Raw genomic sequence first — 23,006 nt, forward strand, 5'->3', positions numbered from 1 at the left:
TCCCTCTTTGCCAATGTAAAAATCTGGTCACTTTAACTGAAGATCACAATTATAAACCCTCTGTTGCTGTTGGTTATTTTTTCCCAGAAGGGAACAAAACAGTAGTGAAAATCACAGTTCTTTAATCCAGTGTTTCCCAACCTTGGCTATTTGAAGATATTTGGACTTCAACTCCCAGAATTCCCCAGCCACCAAATGCTGGCTGGGGAATTCTGGGAGTTGAAGTCCAGATATCTTCAAGTAGCCAAGGTTGGGAAACACTGCTTTAAGCACTTCTTTAACAGCTACTAAAGGAACCCTGCAATTCTCCCTTTATAACAGCCCCAAAGAGAAGAACAAGAAGCGATAAAGTGTATTGTGGTTAGGGTGCTGCACTCGAAAACGCCGACACCTGCCGATTTCTCCGTCAAACACAACCTCGTCTTCCAAAATTCAAGCCAGGTTTTGCATCGGACCTTCTCTGCCCGCCTTCAGACCAACTGAGCCCGCCCCTTCTCCCGGTAGCAGAAGCCACAGATGGCGCTGCGCTGGAGCTGTGGGTTTCTCCGCTTGTTTTACGTCCTCGGTTTTTTGGTTCTCGCCGCCGGCCAGGCGCCCTTCGAAGCCTTCCAGGCGGGCCACAGCGCCTCCTCCCTGCCCGCCGCTGCCGTAGCGGCGTCTTTCAGACGGTAAGAGAAGCAGCGCAAGCGGCGGGGCCGAGGGGCGCGTTTGCAGGCGGCCCGTACTTCCTTGACTGGCGGATCGCGGAGGCTAGGGGCCTGGGCCATTCTTTGAGGCTGGGGGAGGCCAGGCCGCGTCCTTCGGCGGCTTCCTTTTTTGCAGTGAAAAAGCCCGAAGCGTCGGTTTGTGAGGATGCGAGAGCGCGGCCGAGCTTCCTCCTGCTTGTGGCTTCTTTCCCTCCTTGGTAGCTTTAATTCCTCAGGGTCTGATCCGGTTCCCCCGCTCAGCCTCTTCTCTTATTACTGGCCCAATGAGGGAAACTTAACAGTCTCTTCAAAAGTCACAGCTCTTTTGATTTAGACCAGTGTTTCCCAACCTTGGCAACTTGACGATATTTGGACTTCAACTCCCAGAATTCCCCAGCCAGCATTCCCTGGCTGGGGAATTCTGGGAGTTGAAGTCCAGATATCTTCAAGTTGTCATGGTTGAGAAACACTGATTTAGACTGTTTTGTTTAATGTTGAGATTCGCTCTGTTTCCACCCTCCACAGCTCATCCCCAGAATTGCCTCTGCCAACAATAGATGGGTTGGAGGTGTTTGTGCATAACAGCTAACTCAAATGTATCTCCCAAGAAGTACAAACAGTTCACCTCTTGAGCCCAAATTTTCTGTTGCTAAGTGAGACATTTTTGAGTTTTGTCCCATTTTGCAACTTTTCTTGCCACAGTTATGAAAGTGAATCACTGCAGTTGTTAAGAAATTCAAATAATATTTCTGCAGACCACCAAAATTTTCTCACAGAGCACCAGTGGTCACAGACAACCAGTTGCTGACTACTGCTTTGATGGGCACAGGAACAATGTTTCATTCAGTAGTGAAAATAGCATTTACTATTGTAGTGCAACATATTAATTATTATGGTATATAAATACCACACCAATAATGGTATTTAAATCTTAGCTAGGATTACTGAATATTCGCAAAAATTGAGATTTTAAATAACTGAAAAGAAAATTGTTTTTGTAAAGTTTATGGACAAGAATAGGAGACATAGACTTAATTAATCTTCTGCCGCACGAATCCCAGCGGCCAGTTAGGTCCCACAGAGTTGGCCTTCTCCGGGTCCCGTCAACTAAACAATGTCGGCTGGCGGGACCCAGGGGAAGAGCCTTCTCTGTGGAGGCCCCGACCCTCTGGAACCAGCTCCCCCCGGAAATTAGGATTGCCCCCACCCTCCTTGCCTTTCGTAAACTCCTTAAAACCCACCTCTGCTGTCAGGCATGGGGGAACTGAGATATCTCCCCTTGCCTATGTAGTTTTATGTATGGTAAGTTTGTGTGTATGCTTTTTAAATAATGTGGGTTTTAGACTTTTAATATTAGATTTGTTATTTTAGACTTTTAATATTAGATTTGTTACTGTATATTGTTTTATTACTGCTGTGAGACGCCCCAAGTCTGCGGAGAGGGGCGGCATACAAATCTAATTAATAACAATAATAATAATAATAATAATAACAACAATAGTAATAATTAGCATGTTTTAGTGCAAAATATCTCTATACCAAAGCACACTTGTTTGTTTGTTTGTTTATTTATTTGTTTATTTATTTAATTAATTAATTAATTTGTATGCCGCCCCTCTCCGTAGACTCAGGGCGGCTCACAACAGTAATAGAAAACAATATATAATACAAATCTAATAATTAAAACGAAAAACCGATAATTTAAAAAACATGCACACAACATACCATGCATAAACAGCACAGGCCTGGGGAAGTTATCTCAGTTCCCCCATGCCTGACAGCAAAGGTGGGTTTTAAGGAGTTTACGAAAGGCAAGGAGGGTGGGGGCAGTTCTAATCTCAAGGGGGAGCTAGTTCCAGAGGGTCGGGGCCGCCACAGAGAAGGCTCTTCCCCTGGGACACACCAAATGACATTGTTTAGTCGACGGGACCTGGAGAAGGCCAACTCTGTGGGACCTAATCGGTCGCTGGGATTCGTGCGGCAGAAGGTGGACTCATACAATGACTATCCTTCTTGAGTGCACACAAAATATTTATTAAGAAAGCATAAAAAGAAATGCAGTGTTTTTATATAGCAGAGATTTATTTTTATAGGATACAGTAGATGTTACATAAAGAGAAGCCATCATAGAATGTCAAAGCAGCATGTCATTATATTCAACCATTCTTTTCAAAATATCTGAATTCAGAATCCTTTCAAAATTGCTTAGCTTTTTCTTTGCTTTAAAATTGAAATGATTATAAATCATGGTTTAACAGTAGTGTATTGGTAATATTATTTTTTTTCTATAGGTATCTTTTGTATGATGTTAATCCACCTGAAGGTTTCAACCTACGTAGAGATGTATACATACGAATTGCATCTCTTCTAAAGACCTTGTTGAAGACTGAAGCATGGGTATTGGTTCTGCCTCCATGGGGACGTCTTTATCATTGGCAAACTCCTAAAATTCATCAAGTCCAAATTCCTTGGTCTAAATTTTTTGATGTGCCAAACCTCAATGAAAACATACATGTTATTGAGTATGAACAATTTATTGCAGGTAACATATGCTTTAGAAACATCAATGATATGAAATCTTAGTATAGTTCCATCTAATTTTTTCTATGCATTAAGATAGGTGAGGTGTATTAAGATACTATTTCACCATTCAAACTCTATGCATATCTTTTAACTTTTTCAGTACAAACATATGCATTCCCCATTTAAAATTTTTGATATATATTTACACTGTTGAAAAGCATAATGATTGCAGGCAAAGTTCATGAATTGAGTAGTTAAAGGCTTATTATTATATGGGGGGAGGGAGAGAATACAATTTTATTAACTTTTCAAATATTTGGAATTTTCTTTCTGATGTAAGTTATGTGGCTCTCTCCTTAAACATACATAGGTCCTCAAATCTCCATTTCAAAAAGTATAAGATAATTACTTTACCATTAGTGGTGCTACTTTGTATCTACTGGTTACAATGCCTTCATTATGATAGTACATCTATTATCAGTAGCGAGATATATGATAATATTTGTGTACTGATTTATCTTGAATTTTTACCCAGAGTCAGGTGGTCCTTTTATTGATGAGATATATGTCCTGCAAAACTATGCTGAAGGATGGAAAGAGGGCACATGGGAGGAAAAGATTGATGAGAGACCATGCATTGACCAACATATGTATTCAACAGACAAAGATAAATACTACAGGTATGCTAATATTTATATTGTTATATTAACATAATCTCTAGCTAAAAAAATTTTCCAACCTTGTTTTCCAGGGAGGAGGGAAGTATTTCAGAAAAAGGGAGAAAAACATTTCAAATTTTAAAATTGAGCTTGTGGGATAGGTATACTACCCATACTTAGAATCACTCTTTTTAGGCTCAGAAGAGCATATCAAGGTGAAAGAATCATAACTGAGAAGATGAAATTTTAGTTTCAAAATCTCAGCCACCAGGGCCCAAAGCCATACGACAAGCAGAGCAACAAGAAGGGATGGATGTAAGCTATTGGGGTGTTAACAGTCCTCATCTTCTTAAATTGATACATGGAAATAGTGTTTTATACGAGATGTATTATCTATGTAATAACCCCCTGCTGATAGCCAGTGGTTGCAGCAGTTTAGAGATTTTTTATAATGTGTCAAGTCAGTTCCTTAAGTAATTCATGATCCAAATCAAAGAACAGTAATATGAAAGTCCAGGTCTATGTATTGTCCTTGAGAACATGTCCCTGAGAGCATGTATCTGAAAGCCCCCCACAGCACTCTTAATTTCATCATGATAATTTAACTGTGAAACACAATTCCATGTTATTTTGTTAAAACAGACATAATACAGCTTTTAAAAATTCATTCCAAAAATTGAAGAGATGAAAATTTAAGCCCAATTTATAGATTCTCCTACTGAGCATTTATGTTCCACAAATTGCACCCTTCTTTTTCTCCTATCACTTGGCTTTTTACTTCTTCACTTTGTCCATTTAGAAGCCAAAGAAGATCTTCCGACATTAGTTAATATTTTAAATTTGATTGTTTTTAAATAAACAATTTTCTTTATATAACATCTTCCTTCAGTGTGGTCATCTTCCATTTAATTGCCTTAATGAATTAGAAAAATAGGAATCAATTTCTCAAGGATTCAAATTGTACTGTTTTTAGATAATAGATAGTAATTTTTTAAAAAGTGAAATTCGACTTTCCTATTCTTTGTTTAAAACTCATACAGTATTTTTTCCATTTAACTAACTTGTAATGCAGTTTTGTTTGTTTATGTCCATGCTCACTATTATCTTCAACTAATTCTTATTGTAATTATTGTTAATTTATTGTAAATTAAAGAATTTTTAAACTTTTTATTTTAAGAAAATATTAAAGTAGTACTTTATACTATAATTTTCACTGAAAGTTTGTACTTTATGCCATAGCATTTTACCAAGTTACTATTGAGTTATCAACTTATATTGAGTTATTATCAAGATTTATTTCAGATTTATTTCTACTTTGTATTCATGAAAATATTAACTTGTTTTTATAGGGGATGGTTCTGGGGTTATGAAGAAACTCGGGGCCTTAAGGTGGTTTGTTTATCTGTCCAGGGTTCTGCTTCTGTTGTAGCCCCTTTGCTTTTGAATTTATCCAGCAGGTAAGACTTCCTGAATTAATTTTTTATTTCACATATTTGCCATATTATTTTAGCTTAGAAGAAGAAAGTGGGAAATATTATCTTTCTCATGCATCAAATTTACTAGTGTTGAGAGTATTTATTATCCCAAATTTACAAGTACAGTAAAGGGAAAATAATATAAATAGGAAATTGAGGCATGATTCTTTCTTATCATTAAAGCAGAATAACAAGAGTTAGAAAGGGACCTTGGAGGTCTTCTATCCAACCTCCTGCTCAGGCTGGAAACCTTACACAATTTCAGACCAATGGTTTCCAATCTCTTAAAAACCTCCAATGTTGGAGCACCTACAAATTCTGAAAAGTAAATCCACTTCAATACAGTTATTAAGAAAATGCCATGGATACATAGTCAATATTTGTGGAGTTCACAGAGGAAAACTGTGTTAATTTATCTTACTTAGTTTTTTCATTTTAATAGGTCAGTGATGTTAGACAGAGCTGAACATCTTCTTCATGATCATTATGGTGGCAAAGACTACTGGAATGTGAGTAGTCATATTCATATTATCTGCATAATAATAGTAATTTTTGATACACAATGTGCTAAATGTTTTTATTTATGAGAACCAAATTCTCCTATTCTATGATTAGCTATGCATTAGCCTTAGCAGCTGTTTGTAATTAACCAGGGTCGGTAAAATGAAGACCCAGATTGTTGAGAGCAACAAGCTGACACTGTAAACTGATCAGAATACTATGTGGTGGTATATATAAGTTTAGGTACTATTGCTATTGCTAAATAGAATCTGATGTTGTATAAACAGACAATATGTACTACACCTGAATTTTTCTACTTTTTTCAATTGAATTCTTTTAATTCAATTGAATTCATTTTTTCAATTGAATTCTTTTAATTCAATAAAAAATTGAAGTGTTTCCATTGGAAGGAGATATTTTTTCTTCATCAATTGTTAGAACTTCTAATTTGTCTAAACGTCCTACGGCAAGCTTGTTGTTTAAATTGTTTTTAGATTAATATATTTATTTTTAATAGAGGTATGTCCAACCCGTAATCTAAGGGCCAAATGGAGCCCTGGGCAGGTAGTAATATGGCCCTGAATATTGTAAACTTATTATTATGTGATTTATATACAATAAATATATTACATATTTTATATGTAGCTCAGGACAATTCCTATTCATTTGGTGTGGCCCAGGCAAGCCAAACATTTGGTCATCCATGATTTTTAACGTGAAACCATTATTCTTTTCTTTTTTAAAAAAAAAAACTCCTATCAGCCTTACTGATAAAACAATTATTTCTTTCAGTTTCATTTTCCTATAATTTTGTATATTCTAGGAGACTTTTGCTGAAGTAAATAAACTAATTCTCAATAACATTTTTACATCAAACAGACTCGTCGAAGTATGATGTTTGCCAAACACCTCCGTATGGTGGGAGACATGTTTAGAGCTAAATATTTAAATTCTTCTGATGAAAAGGATAGAACACAGTACTCTGAAGATTGGAGAAATATAAAGGTAATGTAATTTAAATAATGTACAGATTGATTTTGAATTTAACAATATAAAGCCCTTCATGGCATCGGACCAGAATATCTCCGGGACCTCCTTCTACCGCACGAATCCCAGCAACCGGTTAGGTCCCACAGAGTTGGCCTTCTCCGGGTCCCGTCGACAAAACAATGTCGTCTGGCAGGGGAAGAGCTTTTTCTGTGGCGGCCCCGACCCCCTGGAATCAACTCCCCCCGGAGATTAGGATTGCCCCCACCCTCCTTGTCTTTTGCAAACTCCTTAAAACCCACCTTTGACGTCAGGCATGGGGAAATTGATTCCCCTGTGCTGTTTTATGTATGGTTTGTCTGAGATGTATGACTGTTTTTTATATTAAGGGTTTTAAAAAAAATTTAATCATTGGATTTGTACTGTTTTGTTGTTTTGAGCCGCTCCGAGTCTTCAGAGAAGGGCGGCATACAAATCTAATAAATCATCATCATCATCATAATATTGCAGGCCTCCATTTTTTACGTTCATTGGTCATTAAAATTCAGGTAGATGGCTTAAACTGTTAAAGTGAGCACTCAATTATTTATTTATTTATTTATTTATTTATTTATTTATTTAGATTTGTATGCCGCCCCTCTCCGCAGACTCGGGGCGGCTCACAACAAAGTGAAAAACAATTTATAACAAATCTAAATTTCTACTAAAAACATTAAAAAAAACCCATTTTCTAAACACACATACATACACACATACCATTCATAAATTGTATATGCCCGGGGGAGATGTCTCAGTTCCCCCATGCCTGACGACACAGGTGGGTCTTAAGGAGCTTACGAAAGGCAAGGAGAGTAGGGGCAGTTCTAATCTCCGGGGGGAGTTGGTTCCAGAGGGTCGGGGCCGCCACAGAGAAGGCTCTTCCCCTGGGGCCCACCAACCGACATTGTTTAGTTGACGGGACCTGGAGAAGGCCCACTCTGTGGGACCTAATCGGTCGCTGGGATTCGTGCGGCAGCAGGCGGTCTCGGAGATATTCTGGTCCAGTGCCATGAAGGGCTTTAAAGGTCATAACCAACACTTTGAATTGTGACCGGAAGTTGATCGGCAACCAATGCAGACTGCGGAGTGTTGGTGAAACATGGGCATACCTAGGTAGGCCCATGACTGCTCTCGCAGCTGCATTCTGCACGATCTGAAGTTTCCGAACACTTTTCAAAGGTAGCCCCATGTAGAGAGCATTACAGTAGTCGAACCTCGAGGTGATGAGGGCATGAGTGACTGTGAGCAGTGAGTCCCGGTCCAGATAGGGTCGCAACTGGTGCACCAGGCAAACCTGGGCAAACGCCCCCCTCGCCACAGCTGAAAGATGGTTCTCTAATGTGAGCTGTGGATCGAGGAGGACGCCCAAGTTGCGGACCCTCTCCGAGGGGGTCAATAATTCCCCCCCCAGGGTAATGGAAGGACAGATGGAATTGTCCTTGGGAGGCAAAACCCACAGCCACTCTGTCTTATCCGGGTTGAGTTTGAGTCTGTTGACACCCATCCAGGCCCCAACAGCCTCCAGACACCGGCACATCACTTCCACTGCTTCGTTGACTGGACATGTATTTAATGTATTATGGCTGAAGAATATACTACATATTTCTTCTACTTGCTCCAAGGGTTCTCTGCTTATATTTCTATGGAAGGCTCTCACCCCATTCCAGTGTTATAATGGAGTACATATTTAAAAAGAGATAATTAACTCAAATGTGGATCTCTGGAGGCAGTTGGTTCCAAAGGGTCAGAACAGCCACAGAGAAGGCTCTTCCCCGAGGTCCCACCAACCGACGTTTGGTGGACGGGACCTGGAGAAGGCCAACTCTGTGCACCCTTACTGGCCACAGCAAGGTATGAGAGAGGAGACAGTCCCGTAAATAGTCTGGCCCTGAGCCGTTTAAGGCTTTAAAGGTGATAACCAACACCATGAATTGCATTTGGAGACCAACTGGCAACCAATGTAGCGCGAGTAAAGTTGGAGTAATACGGGTGTACCTTGGTACACCCATTATTGCACACGCTGCTGCATTCTGCAGCAGCTGAAGTCTCCGAACACTCTCCAAGGGTACCCCATGTAGAACACATTGCAATAGTCAAGACGACAGGTGATGAGGGCGTGAGTGACTGCGCGGAGCGCCTCCTAGTCAAGGTAGGGCCACAACTGGTAGACAAGTCGAACCTGTGTGAAAGCCCCCCTAGCTTTCAATAGCTGAGAGATGTTGTTCTAGCCTCAGCTGTGGATCTAGGAGGACACCCAAGTTGTGAGCCCTATCCAAGGCGGAAATTTCTTCCCCTCCCAGTACCAAAGACAGGCAGATGGTATTGCCTTTAGGAGGAAAGACCCACAGCCACTCGGTCTTGCCAGGGTTGAGTTTTAACCTGTTGACCCCCATCCAGACCCTAATGGCTTCAAGACACCAGCACATCACTTCTACCGCTTCACTGAACTGACACTGAACTGACTTTAATCTGTCTGCCTATGATAACTTTTCTTCTTTTGAAACAGGGTATAAATTGCTAGGCTGCTGGGTATTTCATTTAAATCTTTAATTAATCCTAGAAGTATATTATACGTTATTCCTTTTCTTTTAGATGTTTATGTTCTTGTCAGAAAAATAGCTCAAGAAGGAATTCTACTGTTTGAGAAAGATGGTTTATTTACTTGGTTTATTAAAAAAGGATCTGTCTTAAGGACCTGTTATCATGAAATAGGAAAAACAGACTGCTATCAGTTCTGTGGCAGTTATAATTACAACAAGGAAAGAAGGGAGTGTTTTATTTATTGAATAACTTTTTAAACTTTTGAAATGAGGTTTATCCAATAATGGATGCTTAAAAATTATATTGTTAAAAATATTTATGGTAAAAGAGAGAGAGAGAGACTGAATACTTCTTCTGTCTGAGGAAAGATTAACTTGGCATAAGCAAGATTAAATAAAAGCAGCATTCAAAAGAAGGACACAAAAATGCCATACTTTCTCATATCTGTGATTAAGTACCATTTTTCTTTTTTCCTCAAGAAAGTAATACAACTTTGTGAATATGTAAGCAGAGTCCTTTTTAAGACTCTCTGTATCATATTTTTCAATGACCAAGTTTCTCCAGAAGCAAAAAAACATTCCTAGGCCTGATAGGTACTTGCAAGAAGGGTTTGTATAATGCTTACAAGAAATCAGATAGCCTTGTTACCACTCTGATTCTACTCTGTTGACAGGAATTTAACTTTGAGTAATGTGATACATTCTGCTAGATTCGTAAATGCAGAATTCTTGCAAAATCTGAAAGGCTTTCAGCTCTGGAAATATACACATGTGCTGAAGGATTCAAAGGCAATATCAAAGGCAATATATATAGGCCTGTTATTGAAAACTATATGAAAAACAGCATTTTTAGCACATCTCAATCGCACTTAATTGATGAGTATAACTGAATAGAAGTGCTGCATTGTTGAAGAATGGACAGCAATATCACTTGCAGTTTCTTACTAGGAACTGATTGTGACATTTTTATATTACCCTTACATCTCACAATTGAAAGTGGTTTACATAATAAGTAATATACAAATATATTAAATATTATACATAGGACTAAGTAGATGCATGTGCTGTACGCTCAAAATCTTCAAATATGGAATTGTTCTCTGTAGATAAAGGATATAAAGGATTTCTTTATTTAATATGTATATTTATATACACTGCTCAAAAAAATAAAGGGAACACTTAAACAACACAATATAACTCCAAATAAATAAAACTTCTGTGAAATCAAACTGTCCACTTAGGAAGCAACACTGATTGACAATCAATTTCACATGCTGTTGTGCACATTCAACTTTGTACAGAACAAAGTATTTATGAGAATATTTCATTCATTCAGATCTAGGATGCGTTATTTGAGTGTTCCTTTTATTTTTTGAGCAGTATATTTGGAAACAATATACAGAATTTCCTAGTTAAAGCTATTGTTAAAAATTTGTATACGAATCCAATATGTAAATTGACAATTTATGACTATTAAAGCTTTATAAAATACATCAAATTTATGTATTACTCTAAGGAGTGTTACAGAAAATATGTTCAAGGGTAGAGATATATTCTTACTGAATCAATGCCATTTTATTTCAGTTTCAGCATGTACTGGTTCTTATGTGCTAGGTAAAACTGGGCACAGCCATTGGTGGTCCATATCTTGGTGTTCATCTCAGACGAAAAGACTTCATCTGGGGTCACAGAAGCGATGTGCCCAGCATTCAGGGAGCAGTTAAGAAAATCCAAAACCTCAAAAAGTTGTATAAGCTGGAGAAGGTCTTTGTAGCTACTGATGCCATCCTGCAGGGTATGTATATTTCTCTCAAAGGAGCAAAACATTTTTGATTCATTATAAACAGATTCTGTTACAAACAGATTCTGTTCATTTAGCATTATATTATGCACATTAATCTGTGCCAAAGTTAAAATCATAGCTGGACAAAATAATTTACACAACATATTTGAAAAGTGTTAGGTTTGATCCATGCATAAAGAAGCATAAGAGACTACCATACCTACTGGTATATTTTAAGTTGCCTCTCAGTGGGCAACAGCTGCCTCTATTGTCGCTTCCTTACTTAAGCTAAACAAGATAATGCGAAAAATAGTTGTGTAAATTGCATTGTGTGTGTGCAGTATGGGTCTGCTGTGGCCTCAAACACAGTGCTGCATGGTAATCTAGACCATGCAAATCACACTGGGTTTGTTATATAGTGAACTAGAAACTCATAAAGAGATCCATATTTGATTATTCACAAGTGTTTATAAATCACAGTTTAAATGAATTCACTGATTCTTCTGAAAGTTTTTGACCGCTACCACATCCCTGAGGTCAGTCATAAGGGTGAAACTCCCCAAATTTGGTGCACATAACTGCAGGGCCACTACAGCTGCCATAAGTTTGAAACTTGAGTTAGAAAGTAGCTTTGAATGGGAGTCCATCATAACTTTGAATGGCTTCTAAGCAATTGGTCATAAGTTGAGGACTATGTGTACATCATTTATTTATTTATTTATTTATTTATTATTTGTTGTTAGTTAGTTAGTTAGTTAGTTAGTTAGTTAGTTAGTTAGTTAGTTAGTTAGTTAGTTAGACAGACTTCTATGCCGCCCAATCCCAAAGGAGTCAGTCACATATTGCTTCTCTTTTGGCGCAGAATTAATTCAAAAAGCAGAACATTCACACTTTTTGTTAAGACAACATTTAGAGTCTGGCGTTCAAATATTCTTCCATAAGTACATCATTAGACTTTTTGGGAACTGTCCAACTTTGATATATCCATAGATCTTCATTGATTGAAAAGTTCCAAGCTTTAGCAACGTAATTTTTAAAAAGCATTTTATAAGGAAGGAAAGGGAGAGAAAAGTATAGATCAGTGATGGTGAACATTTTATTTTTTTCCTCGGTTGCCGAAAGAGCGTGCATGCATGCTATCGCACATGTGCGAGTGCCTACACCCATAATTCAATGCCTGGAGAGGGCAAAAAAAGCTTCCCCCACCCCCCAGAGGCCCTTTGGGGGCCAAAAACAGACTGTTTCCCAACTTCTGATTGCCTCAGTAGCCTCGTGTTTTGCCCTCCTCAGGCTCCAAAGGCTTCCCTGGAGCCAGGGCAGAGTAAAAACACCCTCCCCATCCCCCCCAGAGCCAAAAACGCCTGGCCAGCACACACACGCACATTGGAGCTGAGCTAGGTCAATGGCTCATGTGCCAGCAGATATGGCTCCGCATGCCACCTGTATCACCCGTGCCATAAGTTTGCCATCACTGGCATAGGTTATACAATGAAAGGGGGGGATATTAATACAGAAATTTGCTGCATCATTTTCCTCTCATTTAAACGGTTAAATAAGCAAAAAAAATGTTTTCATATAAGATGAAATTTGCCACCTGAAGAATGTTAATTGAATATATTTTCCAGAGGTTGAAGAATTAAAAGCACTTCTTCCAGAGATGGTGAGATTTGAACCTACTCGGGAGGAAATAGAGCTGTATAAAGATGGAGGAATAGCAATTATTGATCAATGGATATGTGCACATGCCAGGTATCTTCCTCCTCCTTCCCTCTCTCTCTCTTTTTCTCTCTCTCTCACACACACACACACTTGCCCCAGCTCCTGCCATCCTTGCAGTAAAAAACTCATGTCAGTATGAGTAGATAAAGAGGCACCACTTCAGTGGGAAGGTAACAGCACTCCATGATACTATTCTAGCAATATGACCAGTGTTCCCTCTAATTATTTTTTTTTGGGGGGGGGGCGGAAAAGTATAGTGTCTGAGCGGGCGGCACAGAAATAATAAATAAATAAATAAACAAACAAACAAAAAACCCACCCTGTTTTGCCTCAGAGTATTTCAAAATAAAATACTGTACTGTGTGTCTATAACCGTGAGCTCATAATAGGGCAACTCTATCAATATCAAAATGCCACTTAAATAGTTGAGCTAGTTTCAAACTAGATTTTGATTTTCTTTCTCTCTTCCTTACTCCCATTCTTTTTCTTTCTCTTTTCCTTCCTCTCTTTTTTCTATCTGTTTCTCTCTCTTCCTCTCTTCCTCTCTCTCTCCTTCCCTCTCACTCTTTCCCTCTCGGCTTCTGAGCAGGTTTGGAAAACTCTGAGTTGATGATGATCTTTAAGTGAGCGATTGCTCACTGCTCAGCTTAGAGGAAACTATGAATATGACTACAGAAAAGTCTTTGGAGAGTGATGGCTCAATGCATTTTTCCCTCCCAGAATTGGCAACAGTTTGTGGGGTAAAATCCACAAGAGATTCCTTTGCCTTATTCCTGGACTTTTATAGTGTTTGTATATAAAACTACAGATATACAGTACATTTGAAGACTACCCAGAAACGGTCCAGAATGTGTTGATCTGGGTGCTAGATGATACATACTAACCCCTGCACTTGTATTTGCTTGTTTCTACATTACTGTATAGGCTTTCCACAGGCTAATCAAAATGAGACTTTTCAGAGAGCTTTTGAAATAGGAATTGATACTCTTGGTTGTAGTGCTTTGATTTATTGTGATTGGTCTATTATTTTATTAACATGGTCACTTTATTATTTTGTATTGATGGATATGTGGATAAATCTAGAACATATATATGTTTGGCAAGACTGAATTATTTTATTATTCGCATAGCATTACTGATATAAAATGGGTGGCCAGTAAATTTTACAAATAAAATAAATAATGGATTATAGAAAACTTAGCAAAAATTTTAGAAATATGTTTCTTTATTCACTGATATTTTCTCTTCACAGATATTTTATAGGAACCTCAGTCTCAACATTTTCTTTCCGCATTCATGAGGAAAGAGAAATTCTGGGATTTGACCCCAAAACAACTTACAACAGATTTTGTGGAGATGATGAGAAAACCTGTGAACAGCCAACTCACTGGAAAATTGAATATTAATATATTCAGACAGTGGAACTTCAGTTGCCACTTACCAAAGAAATTAAACAATTACTTTTGTGGCAAGAAATTGGCTTAAAATGTTTCCTTTTTTCACTGTTTTGGTGATAAATGTGAATGGTGCTGCTGCTTAAACTATTTACAGTGGTCAGTATTATGGCTGTAATTCCAAAAAAAAATTATCCCAAGAGGTTGCCTCTAATCAAAACTTCAAGTTGCACCAGTTCACTTCACCAGAAGATCCAGCAGAAGTGAACATTTTGGTTGTTGTTAATTGCGATGTTGTATCCAACCCATTACGACCTCATGGACAACGTTCTTCCAGGCCTCTACCATCCTCTGGAGTCGATTTAAGCTCATGCCCGACTGTTTCAGTGACCTTGTTCTCTGTCGTCTCCTTCTTCTTTTGCTCTGGATCTTTCCTAGCATTAGGCTCTTCTCCAGTGAATCCTTCTGTCAGGCCTATGCTTTCTGGTGGCGCAGGTGGCACAACTTTTCACATAATCTTCGACTTCTGTTCTCACTCTGGGCCACCTCATTAGGTGACCACAGTATTTGAGTTTCATCTTCATCTGGTCTTCTAAAGAGCAGTCAGGGTTGATCTCCTCTAGGACTGACCAGTTGGATCACCTTGCAGGCCAAGGGACTCGCAGGAGTCTTCTCCAGCACCATAGTTCAAAGGCTTCAATTCTTTAAAAAGAAAATTGAAATTGAAATTTTATTTAATTTTAAGTGACCCTTAAAAGCCCTCAAATGGCATGGCAGCTTGGCTGGGCTGAACCTTTGGAGCTACAAATCCCTAACACTTTGCAAAACAGCCAAAGATTCAGTCATGGCTTTGATCAAAGCAAAAAATACTTCAAGGATTCATACATTTCTAATTTTAGCTCTTTGAAGAAGTCATATCGATGTCTCCCATTTAAATTTGATCAGATAATATATTCTAATGCAATTAAATTGTTTCTAAAACATTTTTGTTGGATCTGATTTTGTTTACAAAAGCAATATGTTAGATATAACTAAATGAAGTGTGTAAAAACTTGCAATTCCATTTTTGAGAACTGGGAGGAAAGTACAAGGTGTATGTGGCTAAACAGAGATTGGATGTCCTAGTAAAGTAGTAAATTGAAATATTAAATTGGTCTAAATTAGTCTCTTTCATTTATGTCATCTGCTTCAAGTTAATTTACTAAACTATGCCTTGCTATCCATATTTGTCTCAGAAAATCAAATGCAAACTTACTAGTTATTTTGAGTAACAGAATCACTTTACCTTTATATAAAATATTCTTGAATAAGGTAGGCATCTTAGCTGGTATTATAAAAACAAGGTTATGCCTATTCATATCTGCAAATTGCAGTTATCTGCATCCATTTTCTAGTAACTTGGCATTCTTTGTAATTTAGCAGAAACAGAAAAAAGAAATTGGCAAGTTATAAGAGGTCAACTAGGGCACTAGAATGAAAGCAAAATGGGTTTATAGACATTCCTTATCTGGATTTTCGGTTTTTTCAAAAATATCGTAGGGTTAGAACAGTTTTATCTTTCTAAAATATTTTATTTCTGCAGACATTTTACTATCAAGTAAAATAACAGTGCAGGAAATATCTGTGGTGAAATATGCTCAGAGAATATCAAGAACCCAACAGTTCAATCCTAAGTGACACATATTCTTTACTGTTGGAGTAAAATAGCAATCTTTCACTCACTCTCATACTTTTCATGACGAGTTACTTATCCTATACACACTTTCTTTTTTTTGTTAATTTGCTACTAACTACATTAGTCTTTATCAGGTAGTGTCAGTATTTAACATGTCTTAGAATCTTCTCTAAAAGCAATAAGCAAACTGTCTTAATGCTGTATCTATCTTCAAACTATTTTTTTCTTGTCCTCTTTTCTAAACTCTTACTTTAAAAGTGCCATAAATGAACATTTGCCAATAATAAAATAGTCCTGGCTATGAAAATCTGGGCTTGCTCTATTTTTTTTTCTTTCAGTTCTATTACGTGAAACATTTAATGATAAGCGGGTGTGTTCACTTGTTTATATTTCTACTTCTTTCTAATGTAACATGATCTACAATAAAAAAAATATTCATAGGTTTGCTGTCTTTCTGAATATTACAGATACAATATAAAATCATAGTTTCACACAACTAAATTCTTAGGTTATAGGTTGCATTTGCCTCTCCATACCGCTATTTTCTGGCGTCAATATTAAATGTGTTGGAAGAAATATCCATCTGGGTTCAGTTCCAAATGGGAAGAAAGAGAGAGGGAGAGAGATTTATTATTATTATTATTATTATTATTATTATTATTATTATTATTATTATTAGATTTGTAGGCCTCCCTCCACAGACTCGGGGCGGCTCACAGCAGTGATAAAACAGTATACAATGACAAATCTAATATTAAGTCTAAAATAACAATTTTACATTAAAAACCTAAAAAAACTTTACAGTATATAAAACATGCACACAAACATTCCATACATAAAGCTACATAGGCAAGGGGAGATATCTCAGTTCCCCCATGCCTGATGGCAGAGGTGGGTTTTAAGAAGTTTATGAAAGGCAAGGTGGGTGGGGGCAGTCCTGATGTCCGGGGGGAGCTGGTTCCAGAGGGCTGGGGCCGCTACAGAGAAGGCTCTTCCCCTGGGTCCCGCCAGCCGACATTGTTTAGTCGACGGGACCCGGAGAAGGCCAACTGTGGGACCTAACCGGCCCCTAACCAATATCCTTTCTCCGGCCCCGCCTTGGAGCTTCCTGTTCCTGTGTAAGAAATGTACACTGATTGGTTGTCAGACTCTCATGGCGCCATGCAGGGACAACTTTGTAGATTGTCCCAGGTCTAGTTGAATCTTGTTGGGCGATGATGTAATGAAGGGGCATTGGGCAATTCCTACTATGGCTTAATAATGTCCTGGTTTTGATCTTGAGTGAGGGCTAATTCTATCATGTCCTGAGGCCCATGTCCTTTGTGTTGTAGATAAGCTGGCCCAGCCTTTATCTTGGCACGAAAATATCTACTGGGGTGGAGGTGGGGGACAGGGAGCTGAGGCTCTGAGTTTATCGTGAAACATATTTCTCCTTTAGGGAAAATATAATATTCTGCCTTTTTAATATTTCCAAGAATATTTCATTTTCCTAGGAGAGGGGTGGGTGCTAAATTCCCACAAATGTTAGTATGTTAGTAGCAACATTTGGAAGTGGGACTAGCTTACGATTAGAAACAAAGCTTCAAAGTTATTTAGTAAAGGTATTTCATGATTAGCTAATATGTGAATGTAGAAATTCAACGTGAAGAAGAGTTGAAAAATGGCATTATTATACAAAAGCATTTTTGCCATCTTTTGACCCTCTCCCATGAAATACAGGTGAAGCTCGAAAAATTAGAATATTGTGCAAAAGTTCATTTATTTCAGTAATGCAACTAAAAAGTGAAACGTAATACTGTATATGAGACTCATTACATGAGTCAAGGAAAGATAGTTCAAGCCATAATTTGTCATAATTGTGATGATTATGGAGTACAGCTCATGAAAATCCCAAATCCACCATTTCAGAAAATTAAAATATTACATGCAATCAATAAAAAATGGATTGTACATAGAACAATATCCGACCTCTGAAAAGTATAAGCATGCATATGTTCTCAGTACAGTGGTACCTCTACCTAAGAATGCCTCTACTTAAGAGCTTTTCTAGATAAGAACCGGGTGTTCAAGATTTTTTTGCCTTTTCTCAAGAACCATTTTCTAGTTAAGAACCCGAGCTTGGAAAAATTTCCCAGGATTTGAGAGCGGCACTTAAGGAGGCTTTGGCAGTCCAGAGCGAACGAAGTATTTTCCTTTCTCTGGGCGCTTGAAAAGGGAATGAACCACTTCGATGTGGCGACTCCCTCGCGGTGCCTCCCATACACCTGGCGTGAGGTTGCCTCCCACGGAAAGGCAAAAGGGGGCACTTCGCTCCGGCTGGATCAACTCGGCTTCAGCCAAACCGAGGAGACACTACAGTGAAGGAAAGGCGCTAGCTACAAAGCGAGCGAGCAAGAAGAGAGAGGAGCCCTTCAGCATGGGAAGGAAGAGGAAGCAGGTAGCAGCAGCAGCCACCTTTCGGTCAAAGGAGCGGGAGGTTCCCTCCTCATGCCCACCTGGGTTTCTCTCTCTGGCGCAATGTATGGGAGGCAGCCTCGTGCCGGGTGTATGGGAGGCATGTGCTCCTCCTTGCCGCCTCAGTCCCTCTTTTTTTTTAAGCCTTAAAGTTTTGGATTTTTTTAAATTCCCCTCACCTCACCTTCTTCCTTCAGCAATGGCTGTCCTCCTCTTCTTCTTCCTCCTCCTCTCACCCAAATTCTGAGCTTTTATTTCTTTCCTAATGGGCTTGCACCCATTATTTGCTTTTACATTGATTCCTATGGGAAAAATTGCTTCTTCTTACAAACTTTTCTACTTAAGAACCTGGTCACGGAACTAATTAAGTTCTTAAGTAGAGGTACCACTGTATTGGTTTGGGCCTCTTTTGCAGCAATTACTGCCTCAATATGGCGTGGCATGGAAGATATCAACCTGTGGCACTGCTGAGGTGGTATGGAAGACCAGGATGCTTCAACAGTGGCCTTCAGCTCTTCTGCATTATTCTATGTCATGTCTCTCATCTTTCTCTTGGCAATGCCCCATAGATTCTTTATGGGGTTCAGGTCAGGTGAGTTTGCTGGCCACTCAAGCACATAATCCCATGGTCATTTAATCAGGTTTTGGTGCTTTTGGCAGTGTGGGAAGGTGCCTATTCTGCTGGAAAATTGAAGTCAGCCTCCCCATAAAGCTCGGTTTTGGAAGGAAGCATGAAGTTCTCAAAATCTCCCAGAAGACAGCTGCATTGACCCTGGACTTAATGAAGCACAGTGGACCAACACCAGCAGATGTCATGGCTCCCCAAATGAACATAGACTGGAAACTTCACACTAGACTTCAAGCATCTTGCTCTGTGTGCCTCTCCATTCTTCCTCCATACTCTGGGTCCTTGGTTTCCAATTGAGATGCAAACCTTTTCACAGGCTGTGTTGATTATACATTATATTTCTCAGTATCAATTGCTAAAACAATTAGGAAAATGTTTTTCTAAGAGGCATCTGGTTTGTCACTAAAGGAGGGAAATTTATTAGATTTGTATTCTTCTTTATTTGTACAACTTGAGACAAGAACTACTGCATCCTCTTGCCTAGAGAAGAACAATCCAGTGGGTGGGTTGAATTGAAAGTGAATGGGTGGATCAAAATAATCCAATCATTTTTCATGTCTAAGAAAGAACTAAACTCACAGTCTCTCATTTTTTTTAGTTCAGACCCTTGATTATCACAGCAAACCATTTAAGCCTTTGATCAGATCCAGCTCAATCCTTTAATTGTGTTCTTAGAAATGGGAAAAGTTACTGGAATCTCAGAAATTATAAAGTCCATTTTCAGGCTATTATTCCATCAGATGTCATTCTAATACTGTCAACATTAAACTAAATTATCAAATGTGATACATGTTTTATTCCAGACATTTTTTTAAATTCCAAGTAACATTTCCAGTCTCTATTCAGACAAATCCTAAATTTCAATTTTATTCTCTGAGCATCCAACTAATTTCCAAAAATGTCCTGACAAAAGTCTACAATGGTGGAAAAGATGGAAGCAAAAAAAGATGACCCGCAGCAAGGTGGATGGATTCAGTTATCATGGCGATGGATGTACAACTGAAACATCTGGAAGACTGGATTGGGGACAGACTGTCCTAGACAACATCTGTCTATATACTTGCCAAGAGTTAATATTGACCTAATGGCACATAATCAGTCAAAGTATTGGGGTAATGCTGCTTATTCCAGGACAATGTTGTCGTCCTATTTACTGTTACTTTTGAATTAACTCAGTAATTATTGCTATCACAGTAGTTTGTCCTTAACTTAATATACTTTCATTCCACCATTCATTGTAATGTTTCTTTCCCCAATCCCAAAATCTTCAACCTTACATTATCTACAGTCGACCTCTCCCCTTTTCTAAGAGGTCTGTGTAAGGGGCGTGCATAAGTGCACCATTGTGCCTACCGTTCCTGTCCTAATGTCTTTTTATCTTTTCGATCTCTAATTTATACTTATATTATGTTAAACATACTACAATACAATACTATATTTGCATGACAAATAAATAAATAAAAATAAAATAATAAAAATGTTTGTCTCCATGATTTGAGGTGTAGCATAAATTTACAAGACACCTTACTTAACTAGCGTCATAAATCCTTCCAGCATCTGCATGTTTTAGTGCAAGTGATATCTAGCAGTCTGAAGCCGATTATTCTGATAGCAGACTCATCCATCATGTTTTATTCATGCGCAAATGTTAAATTTTTACTTTTATTCCACTCATAATAGAGACACCAGTACATACACTTGGATACCCTCCAAACTATAATGTTTCCTTTGGTACTTCTGCAATCAAATTACTTTGATTCCAAACCATCTCTTAACTGTATTTTTCAAATTCAATTAATATTCTGACGATTTTTATCTCACTTCACATCTAAACTTGTAAGGGGTAAAAACCTAGGAAAAAAAATAAAATAAAATGAGCTAAAATACAATATATGTGCAAAGCAAGTTGCCAAACCAAGTCAAATAAACTGTCACCAAATTTCAGAGTGTATCTGCAAGTACATAGCATACATAAAAATCAACCAGAGCATCTGAAAATGTTTAAAGAGGGAGACTATCATAGCACTCTGGATGTCCCAATAGGAACATTTTTTTAAAAAGGCTGTTTATGCACACTTTATCACATGGGCAGTGTCACACATTAGCAATGTTCCTGAAAGGAAGGCATTAAAAGGCACCAGAGTGAACACTCTGCAGTGCCTTAGCTTAGAACAGTATGTCACAATACCATGCTGCCTAGGATAATGTAACCAGATCCCCAACTTGAGCACTTTTCTTGTGCTCCTATCTATAAGTCTGATTCAACAGCTCTTTTGCTCTGTTGATATCAATATTTTGGGATATCTTTCTCTGCAGCATTTTCCTCTTCCCAAAAGTAGCAGGTCAATTTTTAAAAATTTTTTAAAGTCCTCATAAATCCTCAGCTAAAGATCTATTACAGAGCTGTTAAGAGTATTTATTTATTTATTGGATTTTTAGGCCATCCTTCTCCAGCGGATTCAGGGCGACTTACACAATATAATCAATATAAAGTACAAAATATAGAAACCCAATGTAAAACCTAATCTAAACCCCCCCAAATTAAAAACAATTTAACTAAAATCCAGTCATAATCATTAACTCATACCATCAGCCGGAGCAAGAAGGCAATGCTCAACAACCCCAGGTCTGCCAGCAAAGATGTGTTTTTAGAGCCTTACAAAAGGCCAGGAAGGTGGGGACGGCATGAATCTCTGGGAGGAGTTGGTTCCAAAGGGCCAGAGCTGCCACAGAGAAGGCCCTTCCCCTGGGCTCCACCAGGCAGGGATGGACCATGAGCCAGAACGGCGGGAACATGTTGGAAAAGTGTTTTCCACCAAGGTGTTTCTTCAATTTAGTGAACAGAACCCATTTTGTCCCATACTGTCTTGACATTACATCCTCTCCATAAACTGAAATGATTTCGTGATGGACCACCGCAGTGTTCATGACCTTAGCATTCAGGTAGCGTATTATAGCATGCACTTCACACTTGGAGGAAAACAGAATGAGGACGCTCATTTCTGTCACCATAACGCCAGACCACAACGCCTGACCACTGACACTGCTCGTTGACTTCTGCTGGCTTCCCGTTACATGATAGTAATACCAACTTCCCTGCAAGAGCTATGTGTCTTGCAACCTTTCTTTCTGGATAACCCTCTTATATACACCACACCACACATCTTTGTGTGCACTTTTTCTTGTTGTTAATTATTTTTCCCTCGGATGAAATAATTCTTGTTTGGTAGTAATAGCATTTAATAGTCATGAATCATCAATGCAATTCAACCATCTTTAAAAAAAAAAAAAAAAAAGAGGTGGGTGGGAGTGAATTTTAAATTTTACAACCAGTTGTCGTTGCCATGTGTTCAGAATGACACTGACTTCTGAATAAGTTCAGAAGAGGGCAACCAGATGGTTCCAGGCATGTGGAAACAAGCCCCAGGAGGAACAGTTGAAGTAAGTGACAAGTTTCAGTGCAAGAGAAGATTTGTATAAGATGCCTATTTCCTTTTTCAGTTTCTGTTTTCTCCTACCTTCATCCTCTCAAAACTATTGTACCCACCTTCTCGTCACAGGAACAGAAAATGTCCAATTGCTCTTCTCTTTCCCTCATATCATGGCTTGCCCGTAGTACTGTATTCCAGTCCTTAGAAGTGCTTTCACGTGATGCTGTAATTCACGATGAACTCTAATATGCATGCGCGTGCACGTGCAGCCCTTATCTAAAACTATAAAATAATTAATCTAGAGCTTAGGACTTCGGAGCAGCCTTGGGCCATCAAGGCAGTTTCCCGAGGACTGAGATCGTAGCTCATTGCGCAGGAGGTGCTTTGCACGGAAATACCGTTGCAGAGACAGGTATGGGGGGGGGGAACCAGGAGGGACTGAAAGGCGTGGCAGGAAAAAGACGCCAGCCTCCAATCCAATGATACCCTAGAGGCCTGGGGGGAGGGGGGAG

At 38.7% G+C, this 23,006-nt stretch overlaps 1 protein-coding gene and 1 long non-coding RNA gene across 2 annotated transcripts; one reads left to right on the forward strand and one right to left on the reverse strand.

Moving 5' to 3' along the window:
• The first annotated feature begins 444 nt into the window (after window positions 1–444).
• POFUT2 (protein O-fucosyltransferase 2) lies at window positions 445–16,288 on the forward strand. The gene is made up of 9 exons (XM_070732314.1): window positions 445–668; window positions 2,978–3,228; window positions 3,745–3,889; window positions 5,218–5,325; window positions 5,786–5,852; window positions 6,724–6,849; window positions 11,025–11,205; window positions 12,819–12,942; window positions 14,165–16,288. The coding sequence occupies exons 1-9, from the start codon at window positions 517–519 to the stop codon at window positions 14,316–14,318; spliced, it is 1,308 nt and encodes a 435-aa protein (XP_070588415.1). The 5' UTR covers window positions 445–516; the 3' UTR covers window positions 14,319–16,288.
• LOC139156545 (uncharacterized) lies at window positions 14,120–22,934 on the reverse strand. Its single transcript, XR_011557331.1, has 2 exons — window positions 22,611–22,934; window positions 14,120–15,008 (listed from the first exon to the last, which is right to left on the reverse strand). It is a non-coding gene; the product is annotated as an uncharacterized lncRNA (long non-coding RNA).
• Between the last annotated feature and the right edge of the window lie 72 nt (window positions 22,935–23,006).

The sequence above is a fragment of the Erythrolamprus reginae genome, chromosome 1 (genome assembly GCF_031021105.1).
Source record: "Erythrolamprus reginae isolate rEryReg1 chromosome 1, rEryReg1.hap1, whole genome shotgun sequence".
Lineage (NCBI taxonomy): Eukaryota > Metazoa > Chordata > Lepidosauria > Squamata > Dipsadidae > Erythrolamprus > Erythrolamprus reginae.

Bases quoted from the DNA above. Each gene is read 5' to 3' on its own strand.
- POFUT2 (XM_070732314.1), top strand. From the start codon at position 517: ATGGCGCTGCGCTGGAGCTGTGGGTTTCTCCGCTTGTTTTACGTCCTC. The intron at 3,229-3,744 runs GTAACATATGCT...ATTTTTACCCAG, and splicing joins GTATGAACAATTTATTGCAG to AGTCAGGTGGTCCTTTTATT. The intron at 12,943-14,164 runs GTATCTTCCTCC...TTCTCTTCACAG, and splicing joins TGGATATGTGCACATGCCAG to ATATTTTATAGGAACCTCAG.